The sequence below is a fragment of the Narcine bancroftii genome, chromosome 7 (genome assembly GCF_036971445.1).
Source record: "Narcine bancroftii isolate sNarBan1 chromosome 7, sNarBan1.hap1, whole genome shotgun sequence".
NCBI classification, from domain to species: Eukaryota; Metazoa; Chordata; class Chondrichthyes; order Torpediniformes; family Narcinidae; genus Narcine; species Narcine bancroftii.
The window spans coordinates 27,743,712-27,769,591 of NC_091475.1; the positions used below are offsets into that span (position 1 = coordinate 27,743,712).

Below are 25,880 nucleotides of genomic sequence, written 5' to 3' on the forward strand. Positions count from 1 at the left end.
TTTTTAAATCCACCATAAACAAATGAGCTCCAAGGAAATAGGCCAAGTAGCAGTCATGACACTGCCACTATAATAAAAGGCCATGTGTAAATGTTCCCCTTGAACTGAACATTCATTTTTTTGGTGCCATACATGGGTATGTTGGAACTATTGACTGTTGTGAGTTGGAGGTTAAGGATAGGATAACATGTATTGAAACTGGTTGGTGAAAAACATTAACCTTCGATCCTGTGTCCACCAAACATTTATGTTGGGATAGCTAATCCCAAACATATAGAAGGCTCATAGATTTTCGGCCAATTGTCGTAGCCATTAATGACAGTCTGCCAGGGCATTTCCTGAGTACGCATAGGGTGGTAGGCACCTACATGCATTGACTCCCCAAAGCCAGTGGTAAAAACATCAGGTGGAAGTGTTGACAGACGGTCTGCCTGACTTGAGATGTGGCCTTGTTATAGGGGCTGGTGTGTTGAGATTGTTGGCTTGGGAAGCACTGTCAACAACGGAAATGCTGGGTGCGGACAGCTGTGACATTGTCTGAAGACCTTTCGGTATGTTTTTTTTCTAGCCATAGGATGTCTGCCTCTACAGCTACTGCCCTGGGGTCTTCAATAATGTCTTCTGGCATCCTCTCTAGGAAGAGCTGTTCGAATAATCTATCTGGCCATTGGCTGGATGCCAGCATAGCATGTTCTCCATTAGTTCAGACGGGGCGCTGTCACCCAACTCTTCTATGTGTAACCGTCTGGTGGCCCTCTCTCTGCGTGACATGCCATAAATTTGCAGCAGGAACAGTTTTAGAGCATCATACTTGCATTCTCCGATGGATTGAGTAGGACGTCACCGACTTGCTTGGCAGTGGCTTGGTCCAAAGCACTGGTGAGGTGATAATAGTGAGTCGCGTCCACCTTGATCTTCCTAAGGTGAAATTGTGCTTCAGCCTGTCAAAATCACAGCTCTGGTTCCGATGTCCAGAAGGGCAGTAGCTTAACAGGAACAGCTGCAGTATCCATATGGTCCAAAAGCTCGTTTTTGGACCCGTCGGGGTCACCAATTGTAGCCACTGAAAACCCAGTGGTGGTTGATGAACATGAAATAATGACACACACAGTTGCAAGTAAATCAGAACTCATTTACTCAAGTCACGCACGTATTCATTTTAAGACGCTGAACCACACACCTCACATCATGACGTCCTTTGCCGGTTCGCTAGACTTCTGGGAGTTGTATTCAATCTATAGTGCTGCTACGAGCTTCTTATTTTAACTTTATAACACAATTTTCCTCCATTTTGATTTCATTAAATGTTGAACAATTAGTGCTGTGTGTTTTGCCCTTTACTGTCACATTCTGCTTTCATTTCTCTGCACTTATGGCTACATTGCAGAATTAATTTTTTCTTTCAAATTCATCATACCTAATCCCTCCCCTAGAGCAATGCAGTTAAGAGGCTCCTGTGTATGGACCTTAAAAGGTACAAGAATACTCAGAAAATTGTCAGTGGGCCTTGTATTCCAGCACGTTAGATGCTTTACAACATCCTGATTCTAAGTTTATGGGTTCAAGCTCCATTCCAAAGATCTGCACAGAATTTCAGGATTGTGGAGGTGATGGTTGTCAGAATTGGTGTCTTTTGGAATTTGAGCTGTAAATGCATTAATCTGAGAAGGAGAATGTGGACTTGTAAGTCCCATTCTTCTACATAAAGAAAAGTAAGGGGGTTTTCCATAAAATCCTGCCACATATTAATCCATTTAACACAACTACAAATATGCTTTTTTTGGACTCTATTTTTCTGACTGCATCACTTTGATAGAAATGTACTTTTTAAAAAATATTATGGATTGTGCTTTCATAATAGCTACATTACTATAGCAGTTTCACTGTCACCAAAAGTCTTGACTTAAAGTTCCACTTCTGATTAATATTTAAAATTAGCCCTTCTGTGGGCAAGGGGAAAGTGAAGATTGGAACTGCCTGTCTTGGGTGTGTCATTTGAAGATATAACCATATAACAATTACAGCACGGAAACAGGCCAATTTGGCCCTTCTAATCTGCCCTGATCCAAGTACCTTCCTCTAATCCCATTTACCAGCACTCTCCCCATATCCCTCCATCCTCCTCCCATCCATATACTTATCCAACTCTTTCTTAAATGACAAAATTGACCCTGCCTCCACCACCTTTCCCGGAAGCCCATTCCACACAGTAACCACTCTGTGAGTAAAGAAGATGGGAAAATGTTGAATATTAATTTTTATGTAGTTAAGTACATCTTGAGATATATAAACTGGATCTCTTTATCAGAGAGGTAATTAGAAAGAGGAGAAATTTCATGTGGTGGAGATCAATTTTTGTTAATTTTATTTCTCTTCTACTCCTAGTTTAATGTAGAACGAGCCAATGCAGAGGAATTTTTGGAAGTATACAAGGGAGTTGTTGCTGAATATAATGTAAGTAGGTAAAGGTGAATGAAAAACAATCAGCAAGGCTGGGGGGAACTTTAATGCAATAATACAATATACAAGTTAACTAATTTTGACAGTGGGCAATGAAATGCTGTCTGGACTTTGTAAGCTCTCAGTTTAAGAATTATCATGAGAAACACACAAAATAAAATCCTTTGATTTTAATCACAGTTATATTTCAGTTTAAGCATCTACTAACTTCCTAACATGCACCAAAATTCTTATTTGTTGCAGCCACACAAGTACACAAGATGCACTGACTACAGTAGTATACATTACATTACTTCAATATGCCAAGACAGAAAAACTGATAATAAATATAATATTGAACTTCATGTGTACTATCTAGATTTTACTGATTAATTCATAAATCAAAATCAGTCAGTAGTCTCCATCAGAGACATCAAAAGTTATTTAAAAAATACTTTTTATAGGTGGCAGTGTCAGTCTCCAGTTTTACTGGCTGAGATCAATGGCTCCAGAGGAAACACAAATCCTTGAATGTGTTCTTAAATCAGAAAATAACATTTGATAATTACTTAGTTTTCTATCCTAAAATCTGTGAAGATTTTTTTTTGGGGGGGGGTGTGAAGAGTCATTAAGTTTTTCTTACCAATGATTTGATGTACCTTCCACAGGGTATGGTCATGGAACTGTGTTCGGGGCCTTGCCTTGCCTTGGAATTGCAGGGAAAGGAGATTCAGAAGTTATTTAGAGAATGCTGTGGACCATCAGATCCTGTAAGTTATGATCAAGTTTTAAAAGTTGATGTAAGTTATTGTATTTTGCCAATTGCTAATGTAGTTTTATTTTACTTTCTAAAATTGTTTTTATTGAGTTTAACATACAAGCATACATAAAAAAATGACAATTACATAGTGATTTATGTATATATAAGTAAGCACACAAAGAAAAAGAAAAATGAATAAACAGAAAATATTTAAAACTACATCAATAGTTAATTGTAGTACCTTAAAGCATTGATAAAAGTAACATGTGCAACCATGTCAGACCCATTTATTGAAATTTGATAAAGTAATGAAGAAAGGAAAAGAAAAAAGCTAAAATCTATAAACATATCTAACCCCTCCCTCTAGTCAAGGTTACCTTATATGTTTAGTAATGAAAAAAAATCAATAATAATGTGGAATCATTGGCGATCCCCAGAGAACAGACAAAGAATCACTGAAAAATATAATAAATATTTCTTCCAATTATAAAAATAATGATAAGAATGGATCCCATAATTTCATAAATTGAAACTTTCTACCTTTAATATTATATCTGATTTTCTCTGAACTTAAATAGGACATTATATCATATAACTGCTGCATATGAGTAGGGGATGTATCTCCTTTCCATTTTAATAAAATAGCTCATCTAGACTTTTTCCTGAGATGTCAATAAAGGTTTATATGAACCATGAGAAAATCCCAACAGAGCAATTAACGGACAGGATTCCAAATTAATCTTGAAATTTTTTTTATAGAGTTTGAAAAATCTCTTTCTAGAATCTAAATTTGGGCATTCCCAAAACATAGCAATCAGAGAAGCCAAGAAAATTTTACATTTCTGCATAGAAATTAGATAATTTAAGTTTGAATGTATGAGTTCTACACACCACCTTAAATTGTAATAAGCAATGTCTTGCACAAACTGAGAGTAGACTACCAATGTTACGTTCAAGTCTCATTCTCAATCTCTCTTGATCCCAGCCATGGGGACTAAATTTAAGTTCAATAAATTATTATAAATACATGCTATTAATTCACCATGAAAATAAAATTGTATATTAAAAAACAGATCATGAATTTTAGTGTTCGAAATTCACAGAAAATCCAAAAGCTTAGACTGAACAAATGCCTAATTTGTAAATATCTGAAAAAATGCCTATTGAAAAGATTAAATTTAGCTGATAATTGTACGAAAGAGGCAAAATTATTTTGAATAAAAAGATCCTTGAAACTTTGAATATATTTTACTATGCCATTCCTTGAAACCTGCATCCAACAAAGACAATAGAAAAATTGTCATTATTGGGATGGTCACCTTTATCTATTACAATGATGGAAAGTATTAATTTGATTAAAATGAATATTTTACCTACATTTTTATATCTTTTTCAAGCAGTACCAATTTTTATCCCCAAATCTTTCTTTCATCTCACTGGATTCGGCTATTTCTACGTATATTTGGCAGGGGAATAAGACATATAAATAAAGTTCATCTTCAAAAGACTGCACTAAATGAAGGATTATCTCTCCCAGATTTTAGATTGTACTATTGGGCAATTAATATACGTAATTTACTTTTATTGTTACATTTTGCTGAATCAGTGAATCACCCCTCCTGGTTAGAAATGGAATTGCAGTTTACTGAAAAAACTTCTATGTTGGCCATTTTAGGATCGTTTTTACCATTTTCCTTTTCCAAATTAACAAATAATCTGTTAATGGAAATAGATTGAGTATTTGGGCTCAGTTTAAGAAATTCTTCGGAGTTAATGGTTTTTCACTGGCTAGTCCAATTATAGATAACAATCTTTTTCAACCATCTTTTTGTTGGATGTAGTTCTGTTTTCAATTAGTTCAGAATCACTGACGTGGGCACATTTTTCAAAGCAAGTCTGGTATTCTGGACTTTTTAAATGTACATTTTACTTGGCTGTCCCATTCAACAACAAAAGATTGTAAGAAATATCCAATGTTTGAAATGAGTATTCACTTCCATTAAGAACAACACTGTTCATCTAGCTATGAGTCACTTGAGCATATTCGTTTAACTTGGAAGAGGAGGCCATACATCAAGGGTTCGTCAGTTAAAATTGTTTACAATAAAGACATTTTTCTTTAGAAGCAAATTAAATATCTAAATTATAAAATTGTCCTGGAATTTTTACTGATAATTTTAAATGGACTCTGTTGAGTATAACCTGTTTGTAAAACTGTTGAAATAGTGCCTTAGCATAACGGTTTAAAAGATTTGTCAAGTTGAAACTGCTATAAGGTGGCTCATCACTCTACTCAGTTCAGCATTCTGAACAAACTGAACAATGTATCACAGGCACAGAAAAGCCTTGTGTAAGCAGCTGGAGCAGACTGCCTCACAAACTACCCAGCTACTCAAACTAGGGACCTCATCCCCCTTCCTTAGTCCCTCTGGATTGATGATTTATTCTAGTTTTGTGGGTTTAGAGGGTGACCAATGGGGAAAGAGGTGCCTAGTTTGAATAGCTGGGTAGTTTGTGAGGTAGTGTGCTCCAACTGCTTACACAGGATGTATCTGTGCCTGTGATACATCAATACCATACAGAATGCTCTTACTCCACCCTGAGTGGTCATGAACGTGGAACTCTAGAGTTGGTGGGAATGTCAAGAAGGCTTTGAAAAGATGCATCTTAGAAAGGATTTATGATGTATAATCACATTCTTGCATCTTACGATGTTTTTGCAACAAAAAATAAAGCCACAGAAATTCTTGGATCAGGGCAAGCAGCTTTCCAAAATGTGCTGTTAGTTGTCTTCTCTGAATAATTGCTCCTCCACTGAAGATAGCTTGATTGGGATTGAAGCCTATTGTTGTGTAGAAAATATTTCTTAAAAGATTTAATATTATGCATAGATATGAATGAAATTACTTTAAAGAAAATGATTCTTTAATTAGGATTAGAGTATTATGGTATGTTACTCTTTAAATAAAGGGGCATCAAGCACGATTGTATGAGATGATGTTTGATTCTGAAGATGCAATTTCGGTTACACCCTGCTGAAAGACAAATGATCGCATTTGAAAACCATTGAGCTTTTTTAGATGACTCTTTATCTCTTCATGTTGTTTTGTGGAGATAAAATCTCCAAAAGGATCATCCAGATGTCCAATATATCAAAATCCTACTCTTCCTAAGGCTCCAAACCTTTCAGTAACTTTAATTTCACTCTCCTGCTCTCTGAGCTCACCTTAACCTCCTTTCTATTACGAGCTCCCGTTGCATTTAGTGACTGCCACATTAAGGGCTAATACTGCCTGTGCTCATTCACATCTGGAGAGAAGTGAGTGGCAACAATCAGGTACTGTCTGTAACACTTCACACTAAATCCAATTTTGATTCATGCCCTGATTCTGGTGTTAGTGATATTGCTAATAGTTCTCTCCTCAAGTACTATCCCCTCATTTTGTTTTCAAATTTATCATCATTACCTTCATTTCAACAAAAGCGTTGTCCCCATCTGTCTGTCTACTCCAGGTCTCTGATACCAGATAGACCATCAAGGAAAAAATGCAAAAGACTGCTTAGGATACTAAAGCATGTAGTTTCATTAGTGTAATCAGACATACAAGAAAGTGTGTATGACAATTCTCAACATTATATAAAAATGCATGTGATACTGGAAATTCAGTGCCATATTCCAATGCTTCGTTATTTTGTTAACATCAAAAATGAGTTTCTCCAACAATCGTTCATTGTAATTTAAAAGTTTATTTACATAGAAATTAGAATCATCCAAGCATGTGATGCTGTTACTGTACAGCATAAAACATTGTTAATTGCAGTGACAATTGCCCATTCTACTCCCACCTTTTGCAAGCTAACAATTATTGCCTTGAAAAGCAATATTGTTGTCACTGTAGATGTATAAATTTGAAAAGAATTCCGTTATCAAAACGAATATTTTTGGCGTGGTGATTTTTTTTTGTCACAGTAAACAAAAACCAAGAACATTGTTTTGAAGATGCAATGTATCACAACGTGAAAAACACTGAGCTGCTCAATATTGTAAAACATTGCTTTAAAATAATTTAGCTCTCTTTCCAAATTTGGTGTTTTTTTTTTAATCCCATGAAACTATGTATCAAACTGTAATATGAGAATGGAGAATTAATCAGCTTAGATTTAGAATGTAATGGGTACTACCCTGCATGTTTGAATATCTAAAGTTGTGTTTACTACATGGAGATCTTCTTGTCAGTTCCAACAATCTCAGAAATTCATTTGGTGTCTTTTAGAAGCTTACTTCAATTCCATGTTTTTTAATGAGCAATTGAAGAGATTCAAAGTACAGTCCCAGGAGCCTACCGTGGCAATCAGAAGAAACGTACCTGGTGAATTGTTAATGCTCCAGAACTAGTTCTCCATGCTGCATACGTATAGCTATTTCTGGTTACTGTTGGATGGTGATGAACTTAGAGGATGATGTTGGCACTGCCAGAGCCGCTGATGAGGACCCAGGAGAGCAGACACTCAGTACTGCTGAGTGTCTGCTGAGCAGACACTCAATGCTGGCAACTCTGTACAGGCATTAAATGGGGTCTTAGAGGAGCCAGTGGTGTTTGTAAACTAAAATCCTGCAACCAGAGGTGTTTCCCAAGATAACGACACCTGTGCTCAGATGTGGCTCGTAGGGTTGCATACTCTGGGAGCAGCAGATGCGCAAGGCACCAGAAATGGGGAAAACACCCCCCCCCCCTTCCCAAGCTGAGAAGGAGAAGCAGAGGAGACAATCCTACAGGATGGTGACCACGATGGCAGCCAGTGAAGGACTCAGCGGCTGAGAGACCTACCCATGCTGCTGGTGACTTGTGGTCGGGGGACCCACATGAGTTGTGATCTTCTGGAGGCTGGCTCATAGGAACCAAGTATTGGAGCTGGGATTCAAGTGGGTGGTGAGGCAAGAGGGTCTCCCAAGGGCTTTGACTGCTGAAGGCTTCTTAATTGTTGGAGGTTTGGATCTGGAGCTGGGGTTGCTGATGGATCGAATAGGAGTCTGTGCAGCTGCAGAAACTGCTGGAGGGAAATCCACGGACACTGAGTGACTCTGAAGAGACTCTCTTTTGCTTCTCTTTCTCTCACCAGGTGACAATAATGGCGGCTCGGCCTTATAGCAGTCAGTAGGCAATATCATGTAATATTGCATGTTCTGTACTGTTATGACAATAAAGGAATTTTGAATCTTGAAACCTTTTAAACAATAATTTTTATATTAGTAGTAGAATGGCACGGTTGGCATAATATTTAGCGCAGTGCCCTTACAGCACTAGTGATTGGAACCAGGGTCTGTAAGGAGTTTGTATGTTCTCTCTGCATCTGCGTGGGTTTCCTTCAGGGCCTCTGGTTTCCTCCCACCCTTGAAAATGTACTGGGGGTTGTAGGTCAGTTGGGTGTAAATTGGGCGACATGGATTCGTGGGCCAAAATGGCCTGTTACTGTGCTGTATGTCTAATTTCTAAAAAATTTAAAAACAATGACAAAATATGCAAGGTTGTTCTGAAGAAACACCATCAGATGATGGCACCAAGGCAGAAAGGATATGACAGATTCTGGTGTAGCTTTCTTTATTGAGTATGTTTATAGCGAGCTCTAACAACTCATTGCACTATTGGCATATCTGTCATGATAATGAATATGAATGAGATGTACCGGAAGTCACGTGGTATGAGAGAGAGATAAGAACACAAGCAGGAGAACAAAGGAAACGGGAGAATAAAAAGACACTAAGAAGTTTGCCTGATAAACTTGTGTTTAATGTTTTATTAACTTCACATTTCGGGCCACAAATGTGACATTGGCGACGAGGATGAAAGAAGCTTGAATAAAATTAAAGACTAAACAAGATTACAGAGGATTGCAGACAACTTCAAGGTGATAAGAATTTTCTCTTTGTCTCAGTACTTTTGGGGCTGGAATATTTCCTCATGGCTGGGGCAGACGGTGACTTTCTAACACATAGTGGAATTGCTCATTTTGACCCAACGGGTGATGCTAGCACTGTAAGTGTGAAGTGGAAGGCATGGCTGGAAGAATTTGAATCCTACGCCGACAGTCGTGGCCTATTTCTAGATACCGGTACAGTTGAACAAAAAGCGCAGAGAAGGGCGTTACTTCTTTTCACTGCAGGACCCTCAGTTCGGGAAACATTTAAGACACTTTTGAATACTGGAAGGAAGGATGAGTACCAGAAAGCGGTAGATGCATTAAATGCACACTATGTAGTGACACCGAATGCTACATTTCAACGCCATTTGTTTCGGAGAACGAGACAAGAAGATGGCCAGACAATTGCTCAGTACGTGACGAGACTACGCCAGCTAGCTGTTGGATGCAATTACATGCCAGCTGATTTGGACAACCAATTATTGGATCAAGTCGTACAGCACTGCAGATCAGATAAACTCAGAAGACGTCTACTGGAAAGAGGGAGTGAGTTGGAACTCACCGATGCTTTAGCTATTGCTGCTGCATTAGAGGCTGTTGAAGGGCAATTTCATACCATGACCCTGAAAGACAACTCAAGCCAGAAAATTAAGAGGCTCTCACATCGCCATAATCAGCCAAGATCTACGTCGACACAGGACGTGGAGTGTTATCGATGTGGAAACCGAGGTCACTTTGGAAAAGACCCATATTGCCCGGCCAAAGGCAAAGTTTGCAGAAAGTGTGGAGGTAAGGACCACTTTGCAAAGAAGTGCAAAAGCAAGTCCAATGCAGACCAGAAGAGGAAGAGTACAACTTCCAAAGGCAAAGCCTGGGGGAAAGGAAAGTATCCTGGAAAGAAAGATACCATTTGCCAGATAGACGGTGACGATGATGATACCCAGGAGGAACAGAGTTGTTACCAATTTACGTTGAATGAAGTACATCATGAGAAAGTCCCAGTGATCATTGGTGGAATGACAGTTCAGGTCATTGTAGACTCAGGCAGTGACAGTAATGTGATTGATCGACATTTATGGGAGAAGTTGAAAAGGAAAAAGATCATCTGTACCTCAAAGAAGTGTTCCAAGAAACTGTATCCATACACACCAACCAAGCCATTGCAGACCATTGGATGTTTTACTGCAACTGTTGAAGCTGGAGATAAGTACACCGAAGCAGAGTTTATGGTCATAGAAGAGAGGGGAGAGCCATTGCTGAGTAGAAGCACAGCGCAAGACCTGGCAATACTTCATATTGGAGCTTGTGTCAGTTCAATTCAGTCATACAAGGATATGAAGCAAGAATTCCCCGCAGTCTTCCAAGGAGTAGGAAAGCTGAAAGGTCGACAATTGAAGCTAGCGGTAGATGAAACGGTCAAACCCAAGGCACAACCAATGCGCCGAACTCCGTTTGGACTTCGTGGGAAAGTCGAAGCCAAAATTAAAGAATTGATCTAACAAGACATTATTGAACCGGTGGAACATTCGACACAATGGGTTAGTCCCGTAGTGATTGTGCCCAAACCAAAGGGTGACATAAGACTATGTGTTGACATGAGAATAGCCAATGAAGCTATAATTAGAGAACGACACCCTATACCAACAGTGGAGGAAATACTTCAAGAACTAACTACCAGCAAGGTATTCTCAAAAATTGATCTGAAATGGGGCTATCATCAATTAGAGCTGGATCCAGGTTCCCGAGATGTAACTACATTTGTGACTCACTGTGGATTGTATCGTTACAAGAGACTATCATTTGGAATTAATGCAGCTTCGGAGATCTACCAGTATGAAATCCATCGAGTGATTCAAGGCATTCCTGGAGTTGCCAACATTTCTGACGACATCATAGTCCATGCACCAACGAAGGAAGAGCATGACAAACGGTTGAGGCGTGTACTATCTAGACTACAGGAGGCAGGCCTTACCGTGAATGGAAACAAGTGCCAGTTCGGTGTGTCAGAAATGGACTTCATGGGACACAGACTTACAAGGAAAGGACTAAACCCTGCAGAGGCCAAGGTGAAAGCTATTGCAGAGGCACATGCACCTCAGAACGCAACAGAGGTGAGGAGTTTCCTGGGATTGGTCAATTTTTGTGCAAAGTTCATTCCTAATTTTGCTACAGTGGCAGAACCACTAAGGAAACTAACTAGGAAAGGAGTACCATTTCATTTTGGATCTGAGCAGAAGAAAGCGTTCACAGCGCTGAAGCAAAGCCTGACAGATGCAAAAACTCTTGGATATTATGATCCGGCGGCATCAACCAAAGTCATAGCGGATGCCAGCCCGGTTGGTTTAGGAGCCGTATTGGTCCAGATGCATGATGGAAGACCAAGAATCATTGCCTATGCCAGCAGATCGTTATCAGATGTGGAAAGAAGATACTCTCAGACAGAGAAAGAAGCACTCGGACTTGTATGGGCCTGTGAGAGGTTCCATGCATATTTATACGGCAGTGAATTTGAACTCATCACAGATCATAAGCCATTAGAGGTGATCTATGCACCTAGATCCAAACCATGTGCCAGAATAGAGAGATGGGTACTCAGACTACAACCCTACAAATATAAAGTAATCCACATAGCAGGGAAAGCAAACATTGCAGATCCGCTGTCCAGATTGGTGAAGGATGGTGGTCCACAATCCAAGTCAGAATTGGGAACAGAAACAGAGAGCTTTGTATGCTTCGTAGCTATTCAGGCGACACCGAAAGCTGTGACTACGAAGGAGGTCGAGAGAGAATCCGAACGTGATCCAGAACTCATGGAAGTAAGAGAATGCATGCATACAGAGTGGACAATGGGACAAGTGTACTCACAAGGCTTACATTCCCATTAGAGACGAACTTTGTTGCATCGGACAGTGTGTATTAAGAGGTTGCAGATTGGTGATTCCGCAAAGATTGAGACCGAAGATCGTATCCTTAGCGCATGAAGGACACCTAGGTATTGTTGGTACCAAGCAAAACCTCAGGATCAAGGTATGGTGGCCAAGTTGTGATAAAGACGCAGAGAAATTTGTTAAAACTTGTCACGGATGTCAAATCACAAGTAGGAGTAATCCGCCAGAACCGATCCGGAGTACGCAACTCCCGACAGGACCATGGATCGACGTAGCTGTTGATTTTCTTGGACCTTTACCAACGGGTGAATCAATTATGGTAGTGATAGATTACTACAGTAGATACTATGAGTACGTGGTGTTGAAGTCCACAACCACTGAAAAAACAATACAAGCATTAGCAGAGATATTCGCAAGATATGGATTACCTGTTACATTATACTCTGACAATGGTCCACAATTCATTTCAGAGACATTTGCAGAATACATGAGAACCACAGGTATCCACCATTATAAAGTAACTCCGAAATGGCCGCAAGCCAACGGAGAAGTAGAGAGACAAAATCAGTCCATTGAAAAACGATTGAGGATTGCACACGCAGAAGGACAAAATTGGCGAGAAGCATTGCTATCTTATGTGGCTGTCTATCGAGCAACGCCTCATGCAACCACTGGAAAAAGTCCTGCAGAAGCATTTTTTGGGAGAAAAATCCGCACAAAAATGCCAGAAATAAAGGAAATCCGAGACGATCAGGAGATGAGGGACCACGATACTGAAAAGAAAGGTGCAGCAAAGCTGTACACAGATTCGAAACGTGGAGCCAAGTACTCAGACATCATGCCAGGAGATCATGTTCTAGTGAGGCATGAAACTGGTGGTAAGCTAGACACACCTTATTACCATCAACCCTATACTGTCGTATCCAGAAGTGGCAGTATGGTGACAGTCAAGTCTCCGACTGGAGTCCTGTATAAGAGAAATGTATCAGGTGTAAAAAGGTACCAGTCCAGAGATATATCGAGTGAAGAGGTTGAAAGGCCAATACGAGATGCTGAAACTGAGAGACCTGATGATGTTCCAGAGGCAGTTACCAGCACTCCTGATGAAGTGACTAGAGCGCCAGAAACACCAGAAGCCGTGGCGAGCAGTATTTCCGAAGCCAAGAGTGAACAACCGAGAAGTGACGACAATATCGCAGGCAGGCCAAAACGAAACCGGAAAGCGCCCAAACGATACGAAGACTTTGTGCTATAGTTTTAATAAGAACTTTGGGACAGTATTTAATCTTATATCATAAAGTGCATGTATGAGTGCAGTAGGAAGTAAACTTTATATAGTAGTTATAGTATTACCATTAGTTACGATGTTTGTATGTTTCCGAGGGATATTGGTAAGTGAAGGTAAAGTTTATTTCTGATTAAAGGAGGGATGTCATGATAATGAATATGTATGAGATGTACCGGAAGTCACGTGGTATGAGAGAGAGATAAGAACACAAGCAGGAGAACAAAGGAAACGGGAGAATAAAAAGACACTAAGAAGTTTACCTGATAAACTTGTGTTTAATGTTTTATTAACTTCACATTTTGGGCCACAAATGTGACAATATCCTTTTCATGTTCATCCTCTTGCTGTGGATCTCTGTTCCCAACATGGTTCCAAGGGCTTGTCCTTAATGATGCCAATGAGCTAGCTACATGCAGCAAACCACTGCAGAGGCACAAGCAAGCTTGGCATCATAAATAGCAAAAGAACATCAGAGAATCCTACATGGTTTGCACTGCCAGCTGTGCTTCAGTCGATACCAAACTTTTCTGTACTAGAAAGTTATGCATTTAAAGTCCCATTCCAGAGATATCGTAGTTGTTCCAATGCAACGGAATCACCCAAAACTGCCTTAATAACAAAGCACCTCTGATGTCACTGCTTCAGTCAGAATCGAGCCTTTAGATCTACTTTGTCTTTAATGGCCTGAATTCAATTTCAGTTGTCTGAAGCCAAAGTTAAAGTTTTAACAGGGAAGTAAATTGATGATAGCTTGTTAAATTCAAGGCAGCTTTACAATAATCACTGCTGTGCAGCAAGGCTTTATGAGGAAAATGTTCACTGTGGATCGGCCTTTTTGTATGTGGCCCATAACCTGCTCATTTTACTGAGCTGTTTTTGTTCTCTACTGTCCACCATGTTGATTCCCTGTTCTTCCAGGGAGCCTTTAGAAGCAGAGGGGTTTGGTGATCAATAGTTGTGCAACTCTTACCATTTTAAAAAATGTATATGTTCAAATTAAAAAGCACTGGCAACAGACAATTGCTACCAAATTGTTCATGTGCTGCAGACAAGCATGCACTGAAACATACCAAAATCAGAAATTCTTCCTCCAAGAAACAGGAGGAGAACTCAAGTTAGTTCATGTTTTAAATGCTAGTTCTGAGAATTCTTGACATAATAAATAAACACATCTTAATATGCAGGGCAATATAGCCCTGGCTCATAATAGCTATGTACTTTGTCACCATGTTAGAGATTTGTGCTGTTTTGTATCTTTTTTTTTTAAAAAAGCAGGCTCAGAATTTCTGATGTTATAAAATTCAAAAATAAATTTTCCTAATGTTACTGCAACGCCTTTTATAATGGAAACAACTTCAGTACATGTATTCAAGTTTATCCACATGAAGCGCTATGTTTGACTCAGTATGTATTTGTCCATGAAAAAAAACATGTTAAAGGGCCCATGGCCCAGCAGTTGTCCAGTGGACCATGCTAAGCAAATGAACTAGGTTCTGCGTGGTAAGCTGGTCCAGAAGGTTGAGATGCATGGCATCCAAAACAAACTAACTAATTGGATCCAAAAATGGCTCAGTGATTGGAGGCAAAGGGTGGTGGTGGAAGATGATTTAAGTATGTTAGAAGTGGTGTACCACAGGGATCGTTATTGGGTCCTTTGCTCTTTGTATATTAATGTCTTGAATGTGAATGTAGAAATAATCATTAGTAAGTTTGTGGATGACCAAAAAATTGATAATGTAGATAATGAAGAAAATTATCTTGGGCCAGGTGGAATTTAATCCTGACAAATGTGTGGTGATATGTTTGGAGAAGTTAAATAAGGGTAGGATATATGCAGTAAATGGTAGAGTATTCTGGCATAATGAGCAGACAGACTTTGGGGTTCAAATCCATATTATAAGAAGAAAACTATAATGCTGGAGAGAATGCAAAGGAGATTTAGGAGGATGTTACTTGAATTGAAGGACTTAAGTTATAAGGTTAGGTTGGATTATGAGAGGCATAGTGAAATCTTTATCCCTTGGTGAGAGGAGGGATTTTAAAGAGGATCTGAGCAAATTTTTTTCACCCAGAAAGTGGTTGATATTTGGGATGCATTGCCATAAGAGGTCATGGAATCAGATGCTATTACTATATTAGAGGTTTTCAGGCATTCACCAATAGAATGAAATTAAGTGTGCAGATGCTGGGGTTGAGTGCAATACACAAATGCAAGGTACGGAATGCGAGCAAATGGGATTAATGTAGATGGGAAAGAAAATTGATGTGGACAGTGGGGCTAAAGGGTCCCATTCTGTGCTATACAATTTTATTGAAGCTCAGATAATTAAAAAAATTAAATCAAACCGGGCTCAACTTGGGACAATGCAGCAGAATGCCTCTAGATTCATCAGGGTGTCTGATGTTTTGCCTTAATATTTTGCACTACACCTGTAGTATCTTTACATTCACTTTTTGTATGGACATAAGAAAATTAATCAGCAGGTGTGACTCCTGTTAGCCCTTCCTTTTCATTCCAAACAATTCAACTGGTGATAGCCATTTATACCAGAACAAAGTATTAGCAGAACCATAATCTGACTCACCCTTTTTTAGAAAAATATTGTTAGCTGAGTTAACTCCTACTTTTTGCAGAGGAAGAATTGCAGAGGAGTTCAGTAGGTCAAATGGCATCCATGGGTAGACGTGGTCAGTTAATGTTTTCAGTTGAAATCCTTTATCAAGGCCAATACCAAAAGGTAAAATTACATTTATAAAGGGCGAAAGAGCTGGGGAAGGGCCCAGATGAGATAGGACAGAAGGTGTGAGAGGGGAAGAGACAGGGAGAGGGAGAAACCATTAGAAAGGGAGAGTGGAGAGAAAAAAAAGTGAAGGAATAGGTAAAGAAATGGAAATGGTGAAGTTAGATGGGGTGGGGAAAACCTAAAATTAGTAAACTCTATGTTAATGCTGTTTAAGTTTAAACAGTGATGCATTGTCCTCAAGTTTACATTTCACCTCACCCAGGCAATGGATGAAGCCGAGGACAGACATGTCACTTTACGAATGATTGGAGAGTTAAAGGGCGGCATGGTTAGTGTAGCAGATAGTGTGATGCTAATACAGCGCCAGCGACCTGGGTTAGAAACCAGCGCTGACTGTAAGGAGTTTGTACGTTCTCCCCATGTCTACGTGGATTTCCTCTGGGTGCTTCCACTATTCAATGTAGGATAATTGGTGAGTTTAGGGGGCATGGGCATGTGGGTTGGAAGGGCTGGTTACTGTGCTGTATATCTAAATGGTTTGCTACAGTTAGCTCAAGTTTATACCCATAAACAGATTGTAGGTCTGTTTGTCATCCTGGATGAGGGGTGAGATCAAGGGATAAGTTTTACACTAACTGCAGTGACTGCAGGAAAGGCCTAAAGGGATAGAAGAGTGGGTGGTGAGGGAAGAGCGGACTAAGATGTCTGAGAGACTTATCCCAGCAAAGATTAGATAAGAGTGAAGAAAGATGTGGCTGGCAGTGGGATTGCACTGAAAGTGTCAGGTCTCTCGGCCCTTCCCCCTTTATATACTGTAGCCTGTATGTAATTTTACCTTTTTTTAATCTTGGTCTTGATAAAGGGTTTCAACTCAACATTGACTGACCAGTTTTAACAATGAATGTTGTCTGCCCTGCTGAGTTCCTCCAGCAATTCTTTATCTGCTCAAGATTCCAAAATCTGCAGCTTTTGCTTCTCTAGTTCCTATCTTTTGATTGATGTTTAATAAGAAACAGAATGACAGTAGACATTCTGAGGAAAAACTTTAGTTTTAGTTAATTATTTACTAAATTTGTATAAGATTTCATGACTTTTTTTGGTTTCCTATGCTTATTTGCTTAGCACACATCATTTCCTCATGAGGCACAATAGATAAATAAAGTTTGTACTGACCCCTGTGTCAAAATTGTAAGGAATTTGACACAATGGGTCAGATTTTCTTCAACAATGTATCATGGGTATACTTGGCACCTCATGGAATGAGTAACAGATCTCCTGACCATAAGATAAAGCATCATCTAACTATCTAGCAACAACTATATAGCAATAACACTTTACCACAATTTTGAAAACAGCCCCTTTTTACTTCTGACTTTCCAATTTTGCACTGTTCCATTTTCTTTTGAATTGCAGGATATGGTAATAGATTAAATAATCTTTTATTCATGAAACATACAAAGTAGTGTCTCCAATTGTCTATTTTAAACTGATAAAAACTCATTGTAAAAATCTCAAATTATCTAAATGCAAACTATATATAAGCTGTTTACATTTTTAATGAGATAGTGAAGATAGATGTAATAAGAATCTGACAGAAGTTAGTCTGGTCTGTTGCAGATCCATTAAGTAGTATTATTGCTTGCTTGCTACCATACAGAAAATGTAAAATGAAAAAATTCTCAAAGTAAGCTGCCATAGAAGAGTTGCATATTTCCTGCTGACTGATGGAATCAAAGGATTCAGTGATCCTGGAACAGCCACGTATAGAAGCAGGAGCTCCTCTGTGCATGTTACAGTATTTGTCATGCAGTAAAATAAACTTTCAATCAAGATGTCCTGAACCTTGGGATGAGCCGTGATGTGTAGATGATGTTTGCGATTGCTAATCTCCAATTCATCATCAACTTGTTCACTGAGGTGATGGGCCTTCCGCTCAGTCTTCTTTGGCTTGGCTTCGCGGACGAAGATTAATGGAGGGGTAATGTCCACGTCAGCTGCAGGCTCGTTTGTGGCTGACAAGTCTGATGCGGGACAGGCAGACACGGTTGCAGCGGTTGCAAGAAAAAATTGGTTGGTTGGGGTTAGGTTTTTCCTCCTTTGTCTTTTGTCAGTGAGGTGGGCTCTGCAGTCTTCTTCAAAGGAGGTTGCTGCCCGCCGAACTGTGAGGTGATATCAGCCCACTGGCGATGGTCAATGTGGCAGGCACCAAGAGATTTCTTTAGGCAGTCCTTGTACCTCTTCTTTGGTGCACCTCTGTCTCGGTGGCCAGTGGAGAGCTCGCCATATAACACGATCTTGGGAAGGCGATGGTCCGCCATTCTGGAGATGTGATCTACCCAGCGCAGTTGGATCTTCAGCAGCGTGGATTCGATGCTGTCGGCCTCTGCCAGCACGAGTACTTCAATGCTGGTGATGAAGTCATTCCAATGAATGTTGAGGATGGAGTGGAGACAGCGCTGATGGAAGCGTTCTAGGAGCCGTAGGTGATGCCGATAGAGGACCCATGATTCGGAGCCGAACAGGAGTGTGGGTATGACAACGGCTCTGTATACGCTAAACTTTGTGAGGTTTTTCAGTTGGCTGTTTTTCCAGACTCTTTTGTGTAGTCTTCCAAAGGCGCTATTTGCCTTGGCGAGTCTGTTGTCTATCTCGTTGTCGATCCTTGCATCCGATGAAATGGTGCAGCCGAGATAGGTAAACTGGTTGACCGTTTTGTGTGCCCGATGGAAATGTGGGAGTGCTGGTAGTCACGGTGGGGAGCTGGCTGATGGAGGACCTCAGTTTTCTTCAGGCTGACTTCCAGGCCAAACATTTTGGCAGTTTCCGCAAAACAGGACGTCAAGCACTGAAGAGCTGGCTCTGAATGGGCAACTAAAGCGGCATCATCTGCAAAGAGTAGTTCACGGACAAGTTTCTTTTGTGTCTTGGTGTGAGCTTGCAGGTGCCTCAGATTGAAGAGACTGCCATCCGTGCGGTACCGGATGTAAACAGCGTCTTCATTGTTGAGGTCTTTCATGGCTTGTTTCAACATCATGCTGAAGAAGATTGAAAAGAGGGTTGGTGCGAGAACGCAGCCTTGCTTCACGCCAATGTTAATGGAGAAGGGTTTGGAGAGCTCATTGCTGTATCTGACCCGACCTTGTTGGTTTTCGTGCAGTTGGATAACCATGTTGAGGACTTTGGGGGGCATCCGAGGCGCTCTAGTATTTGCCAAAGCCCTTTCCTACTCATAGTGTCGAAGGCTTTGGTGAGGTCAACAAAGGTGATGTAGAGTCCTTTGTTTTGTTCTCTGCACTTTTCTTGGAGCTGTCTGAGGGCAAAGACCATGTCAGTAGTTCCTCTGTTTTGCGCGAAAGCCGCACTGTGATTCTGGGAGAACATTTTCGGCGACACTAGGTATTATTCTATTTAGGAGAATCCTAGTGAAGATTTTGCCTGCAATGGAGAGCAGCGTGATTCCCCTGTAGTTTGAGCAGTCTGAATTCTCCAGTTTTGCACCCCTGTTTACACTCTGCCAGCTATGTTGTACAGCTGTTCATGTGTCTAATACCATCTTCCCCAAACCAATAAACTAGTCTGAGCACCATCACAAGAACAGATTACTAGGCAGATAGAGGAAATAATTCAAGAAAATACTCAAAACCTCCCTGCAGAGATACAATATCTGAACTACTGCCTGAGACATCTGGCCCACGACGACTCAAAGTGGGAGGAAGCATTTAGGTTGGCATTCAGAACCTTTAACCATATTTTGGCAGCACACATTTTATGATTTTTTTAGTTGCTCCTTTTTAAATTCTTCCCTTTTAGTTTTACCTTTTTTAATAAATACACTTGTTTTTAAACCACGTGCAGTCTACTTCCAGGGATTGCTTTAGTAATTAAGTTTTAAGAACTGAAAATTCACTTTTGGATACTGACTAGCTTAATTGATTTTGTTTTTAAACTGTTGCCAGCATTTAATTTCTACTATTTATGAAACTGAATGGTCTCGGTTTATTTTTTTTAAATGAGGAGCCTTGACTGATAAAAGAAAGAAAATAATTATACTGGAGTAAAACACAAAAGTCTGCAGACACTGTGATTGAAGTAAAAACACGATGGTGGAGAAACTCGGCAGGTCAAACAGTGTACTTTATATACCAAAGATAACCAACATTTTGGAGTTGAGCTTCATCAAGGCACCCAGAGAAAACCTGCACAATCATAGAGAATGCAGGCGCCTGAATGAAATGGGTGGGGGTGGGGGGGGGGTGTGCAGGGGAAGAATTATCATACCGTACGTGTGAAAGATGTGAAATTAGTTTTTGTTCACTAGTCACCAACACAATAATAAATCTATTCATGAAAATTGAGTTGTGAATTTTAGAATTACATTGGTCATTGCTTCAGCATCATTGTGTGAAAACCCTAGAAATAGTAGATCTTAAATGTATTAGCGTTAGCGTTATTTAAAACTAATATTAGAGATATTAATGGAATAAATGTGATAAATTGCTAGGATCTGATGACTTGGAGGCTTTTGATAGGTTCATTTAGAGATGGCAAAAGTACTGGTTGTCATCTTCCAAAATTCCATAGATTTTAGAACCCTACGGATTGAGGGGGGCAATTGTAACCCCACTAAGATGTGACAGAATAAACAAGAAACTGATTTAGTTTGACATTAATGAAAGGGAAGATCTTGAGTCTATTATTAAGGAAGTGGTCACAGGATGCTTTGAAATAATTGTTTTGGTCAGAGTCCATGAGAACATAAGACGTAGGAGCAGAATTAGACCATTCTGCCCTTTGAGTCTACTCTGTCATTTAAATCATAGCTGATGTATTTCCTCTCAAGCCCATTCTCCTGCCTTTTTCCCCTTAACCTTTGACACCATCACTAGTCCAAAACCTATCAATTTCAATTTTAAATCTAATTATTGGACCTTTACAGCAGTCTGTGACAACAAATTCCAGATTCACCACCCACTGGCTGAAGAAATGTTTTCTCATCACTGTTATAATTTTAAAAAAAATGTAGACATAGACATATAGCATGGTAACAGGCCATTTCAGCCCATAAGTTCGTGTTGCCCTACTTACATCAAATTAACCTACACCCCCAGTACGTTTCAAACAGTGGGAGGAAACCGGAGGTCCCAGGGAAAACCCATGCATACACGGAGAGAACATAAAAACTCATTACAGACAACATGGGATTTGAACCCCGTCCCAGTTGCTAGCGATGTAAAGGTATTGTGCTAACTGCTACGCCAACCGTGCCGCCCAGGATGTCATTTTATTCTAAGATTGTCCCTCCTGGTCCTGGAATCTCTGATTACTGGAAACGTCTTCCACGTGCCCACTCTATCCAGCCTTTTCAATATTTGGTAGATTTCAATTAAATCCGTCCTCATCCTTCTAAACCAGTGGTTGTCAACCTTTTTCTTTCCACACATACCACTTTAAGTATTCCCTATGCCATCAGTGCTCTGTGATTAGGCAGGGATTGCTTAAGGAGTGGAAGGAAAAAGGTTGAGAACCACTATTCTAAACCAAGCCCAGAGCCATCAAATGCTCCTCATGTTAAACCTCTCATCCCCGGGATCATTCTCATCAACCACTTCTGAATCCTTCCAGCAGCACTACATCCTTCCTTAGATATGGGGCCCAAAACTCAACAGAACATTCCAAATATTTTGACCAATACCTTTATAAATCCACAACATCATATCCTTGCTTTTCACAAGATCGCAAGATCGAGGAACAGAATCAGGCCCAATGGCCCATCGAGTCTGCTCTGCCATTCTAATCTAGCCACCCACTCAGCCCCACTCCCTGGCTTTTTCCCTGTAACCCTTGATGCCCTGACTAATCAAATACAGTACCTGTAAATCTCTGCCTTAAATACACCCAATGACCTCGCTTCCACAGCTGCCTGTGGCAACAAGTTTCACAGACTCATGACCCTCTGACTAAAGACATTTTCCTGCATCTCTTTTTTTAAATTGATGCACTTTTATCCTGAAGTTATGCCCGCTTGTCCTAGAATCTCCTACCATGGGAAACATCCTTGCCACATCTGCTACGTCCAAGCCTTTCAGCATTTGAAATGCCTCAATGAGGTTCCCCCATTGTCCTTCTGTACTGCAACAAGTATAGTTCAAGAGCCATCAATTGTTCCTCATATACTAACCCTATCATTCCTGGTATCATTCTAGTAAATCTTCTCTGAACCCTCTCCACCAGCATGTCTTTTCACTCAACCTGGAGGTTAATCTTTAAGGCATCCTGCATAAGGATTCCCAAGTCCCTTTGAACCTTGGAATTTTGAATTTTCTCATCTAAATAATAGTCTGCCCAGCTATTCTTCTACCGAAATGCATGACCATACACTTTCCAACATTGTATTTCATCTACCACCTCTTTGCCCATTTTCTAATCTATCCAAGTCTCTCTACAGCCTTTCAGTATCCTCCGTAATCATCTATTCTAGTTATCACCTGCAAATTTAGCCACATAGCCATTTATTCCATATTCCAAATCATTTATGTACAATGTAAAAAAAAAAAGCAATCCCAACACTGACCCATGCAGAACACCACTAGTAATCTGTAAATGGGAAAAAAACAGATCAGCTAAGTGGGATGATAGGGATCTGTAGAAATTGGTGGCCATAGATTTTAAGGGCATCCATGTTTGAAAATGAGGAGAAATCAAAGAGATTGGGAGCTGAGTACTGTACGTTAAGCAAATGGGTTAGGACTAGGCAGCTGGAATATGATGTGGGAAATTTGAGGTTATCTACTTTGGCAGAATGAAAGAGTTTAATTATAAATGTGATTGAAAGGTGATGGAATTCATAGAGATCTGGGTGTTCTTGTACATGGGTCACAAACTTATATGCATGAAAAGCAAGCAGTTCAGAAGATAAATGGTCTTTTATTGCATGGGGATTTGCATACATACCTAAAATTCCTGCTGCAATTAACACATGGACCCTGGTGAGATTGCAGCTAGAATATTGAGTGGTCTCCTCGACTGATGAAAGATACATCAGAAGGAGGACATCGACGATTCCCTAAATTGATTCCTGGGATGATTGGCTTCTCTCAAGTTTGGAAGAATGAGAGAGAACACATTGAAATATACTAACATTCTCATGCACACGGGCTGGATAAGTGTTAAATTGACATTTTCTGTGGCTGCAGTGTCCAGACCAATGGTTCTCAACCTTTCCACTCACATACCACCTTAAGTAATCCCTTACTAATCACAGAGCATTTATGGCATATGGATTACTTAAAGTGGCATGTGAGTGGAAAGGAAAAATTTGAGCACCACTGGTCTAGACCCTGGGTTCACAATCTCAGAGTCAGCCATTCAAAACCGAGCCGAGAATAAACGTCTTCACTAAGATGGTAATAAACCTTTAAAAGAATGCCATAGGTATTCGGTGACTGAATGTTCAAAACAGGGAAAATACATTTCTAGATATGAAGGGCAACAAAGGACATGGGATTTGTTCAGGAAAAGTAAAATAGTTCAGCCATGATCTTATGAATGATGGAGCAGACAAGAGGCTATACTATTTTTTCTATTATGTTGTTCAGAATAATGGGTGGGTTTTCTCTACCTCTTCCAATTGCATTGTGCAACAAGTACTTCACCAATCTGGTCCAGATGATTTTCAGACAAATGTGGCTCTGGGGAATCTAGAGGTCCAATGTGGGAAGCAGGTGCCACTGATGAAAATCTAGATCAGTGACTTTACTGTAACTTTTAAATTAATGTATCAAAAGAAAGCACTTCACGACGTGCTTTCTCCTGCTCCCTTGCTCCTTCCTCTCAACTATGTTGCCCAAATTTAGAGCCAGCAATAAGAAAGCAGTGATATCTTTCCAAAGCGGATGATGCTTAGTGGTAGAGGTCACAGTTTGGGAGGTACTATTGGAGGAGCCTGGACAAATAACAGCAGAGCCCATTGTAGATGGTGCACACCGCAGTCATCAGGTGCAGGTGAAGAGAATGGTTGATGGTGGGCCAAACAAACAGTGCTTTGTCCATATTGATTGATTAGACGCTCTCTTATGGGATACCACCATTGCTTAAAACTTGTGTGGTGTGAATGGTAGTTACTTCTCAGTCGATGCCAGAATGTGGTCTGCAGCTTGTTCAATGCAGGAATGGGTAGGTTGATATACTGAGACTTTGCAAATTGATCATTGCACAATCATCAATGAATCTCTCTTCTGACTTAAGATGGAAACTGTCCTGAGAAATTCCAGTTGTGATGTCCTGTGACTGGGATGGATACTGATGATCACAACCATCTTCTGTTGTTTGAGGAATGGAAGTGCCTTTCCCTTGATTTGACTACAGATTTACTGGTGATGCAAACCCAGATAAATACTGCATGGTAAAGAGCAATTCACTCCCACCTCACCTCTAAATTTCACTTCCTTGATCCATTGTGGGGCCACAGGTGCAGACTGGGATTGTGAAGCTCAAACTGGCATTGGAGAGTAGGTTATTAGTGAGCACTTGATAAAACTGTAGACTGCTTCTATGTCTACTGAAGATTCAGAGTAAATTGTTTGAGAATAGAACATTATCAGTTTTCCACATTGTCAGCATTATGTCGGTGTTGCAACTTTATTGGGACAGTTTAACTAGAGGTGCAGCTAATTCTTGATTTGTGCATTAATGTTAATTAAGCTAAGATTTCAAGACAGACATTGAAGATGAAATATTCAGTAATTTGCTCAATATCTTAAAACAAATTGGCGTGACTTTTTTTTTAAGTTCTGCTGTGTGTCTGTGTACTGATCTTTATTTTCCAAAATATGTGCAAGTTTAGGATCCCATGATTTATGCTTTAAAAATTCAATGAAGAGTTCAATATTTATTTTTAAGCAACATTTTGCTACTTGTGTTCTGCTCTAGAAATTCTTGGATTTTTTTTATTGTACTCACCTTTGGCTATTTCAGATGATTTGTTTTTGAATCTTACTGGAAGGAAAGTGAGGTTTGCCATCTGCTCTACAGTACTGGGAGGATTATCCTCCCTCAGTTGTTTCATCACATCTAATACTAAAAAAAGGTAAATGACCTGGAAACAGGCCCTTTGGACTTCAGAGAGCTTTACAGTGAAGCATTTTAAAATATAGTCTTTGATCTAGACAATGGCGTTGGAACTTAATTGCACCAACCCCATTAAAAAAAAAATCCATTGCCATTTTTCCAAAATTCTGAATTATTCAAAAAAAAATTAGCATACTTTCCTCCAGTGTCCTACCTGCCCTGATTACACAGGAGCACTTTTACACAGCCTTCCTGTGTTGCGGAGTTTTTTTGGAGGGGAACATCGTATTCTTTAGGCCGGTTTCTTACAAGTGGCTGCAGTCAATTTACCCTGAAGCCACTGCATTAAAAGGTGTAGGAGTACAAGTTGAAAAATTACAGGATGGAATTTGCATTAAAAAAATTGTCCCAACATTTTTACACAGTCACAGGAGCAGAAATTTTCTGCTGTTCAGTGGCTGTGTAGAAGTGCCTCATGTCCCCACAGCCCACCTGTCAGGAATTTCAAGCATTCATTACCACTGTCTGAAAGGATTTCATCTAATCTCTGTTCTTGCATTGCTATCCTCTTATTTGAGACTAGCCCCTGATTCTAGGCAACCATCTTAAGGAAACATCCATTTGTCAAGCCCTAAAAGCATCTTTTTCACATTTCAATGTGATCACCCCTCTCTTCTGAACTCAATGCTGCCTAAATCTCTCCTGACGACAAACTAACCCTAGAATTGTTTTGGTGAGTCTTCGTTATCGCAAGCATATCTTTCTTTTATAAGGAT

At 39.9% G+C, this 25,880-nt stretch overlaps 1 protein-coding gene across 3 annotated transcripts in view; it reads left to right on the top strand.

Annotated features, from left to right (window-relative positions):
- Positions 1-25,880, top strand: part of nme7 (NME/NM23 family member 7) — a 140,501-nt gene that overhangs the window by 107,069 nt on the left and 7,552 nt on the right. For all 3 annotated transcript variants that reach the window (XM_069889270.1, XM_069889269.1, XM_069889272.1), the window contains 2 exons: positions 2,386-2,454; positions 3,108-3,209. In XM_069889270.1, coding sequence (XP_069745371.1) covers positions 2,386-2,454; positions 3,108-3,209 — 171 coding nt within the window. The remainder of the gene's footprint in view (positions 1-2,385; positions 2,455-3,107; positions 3,210-25,880) is intronic.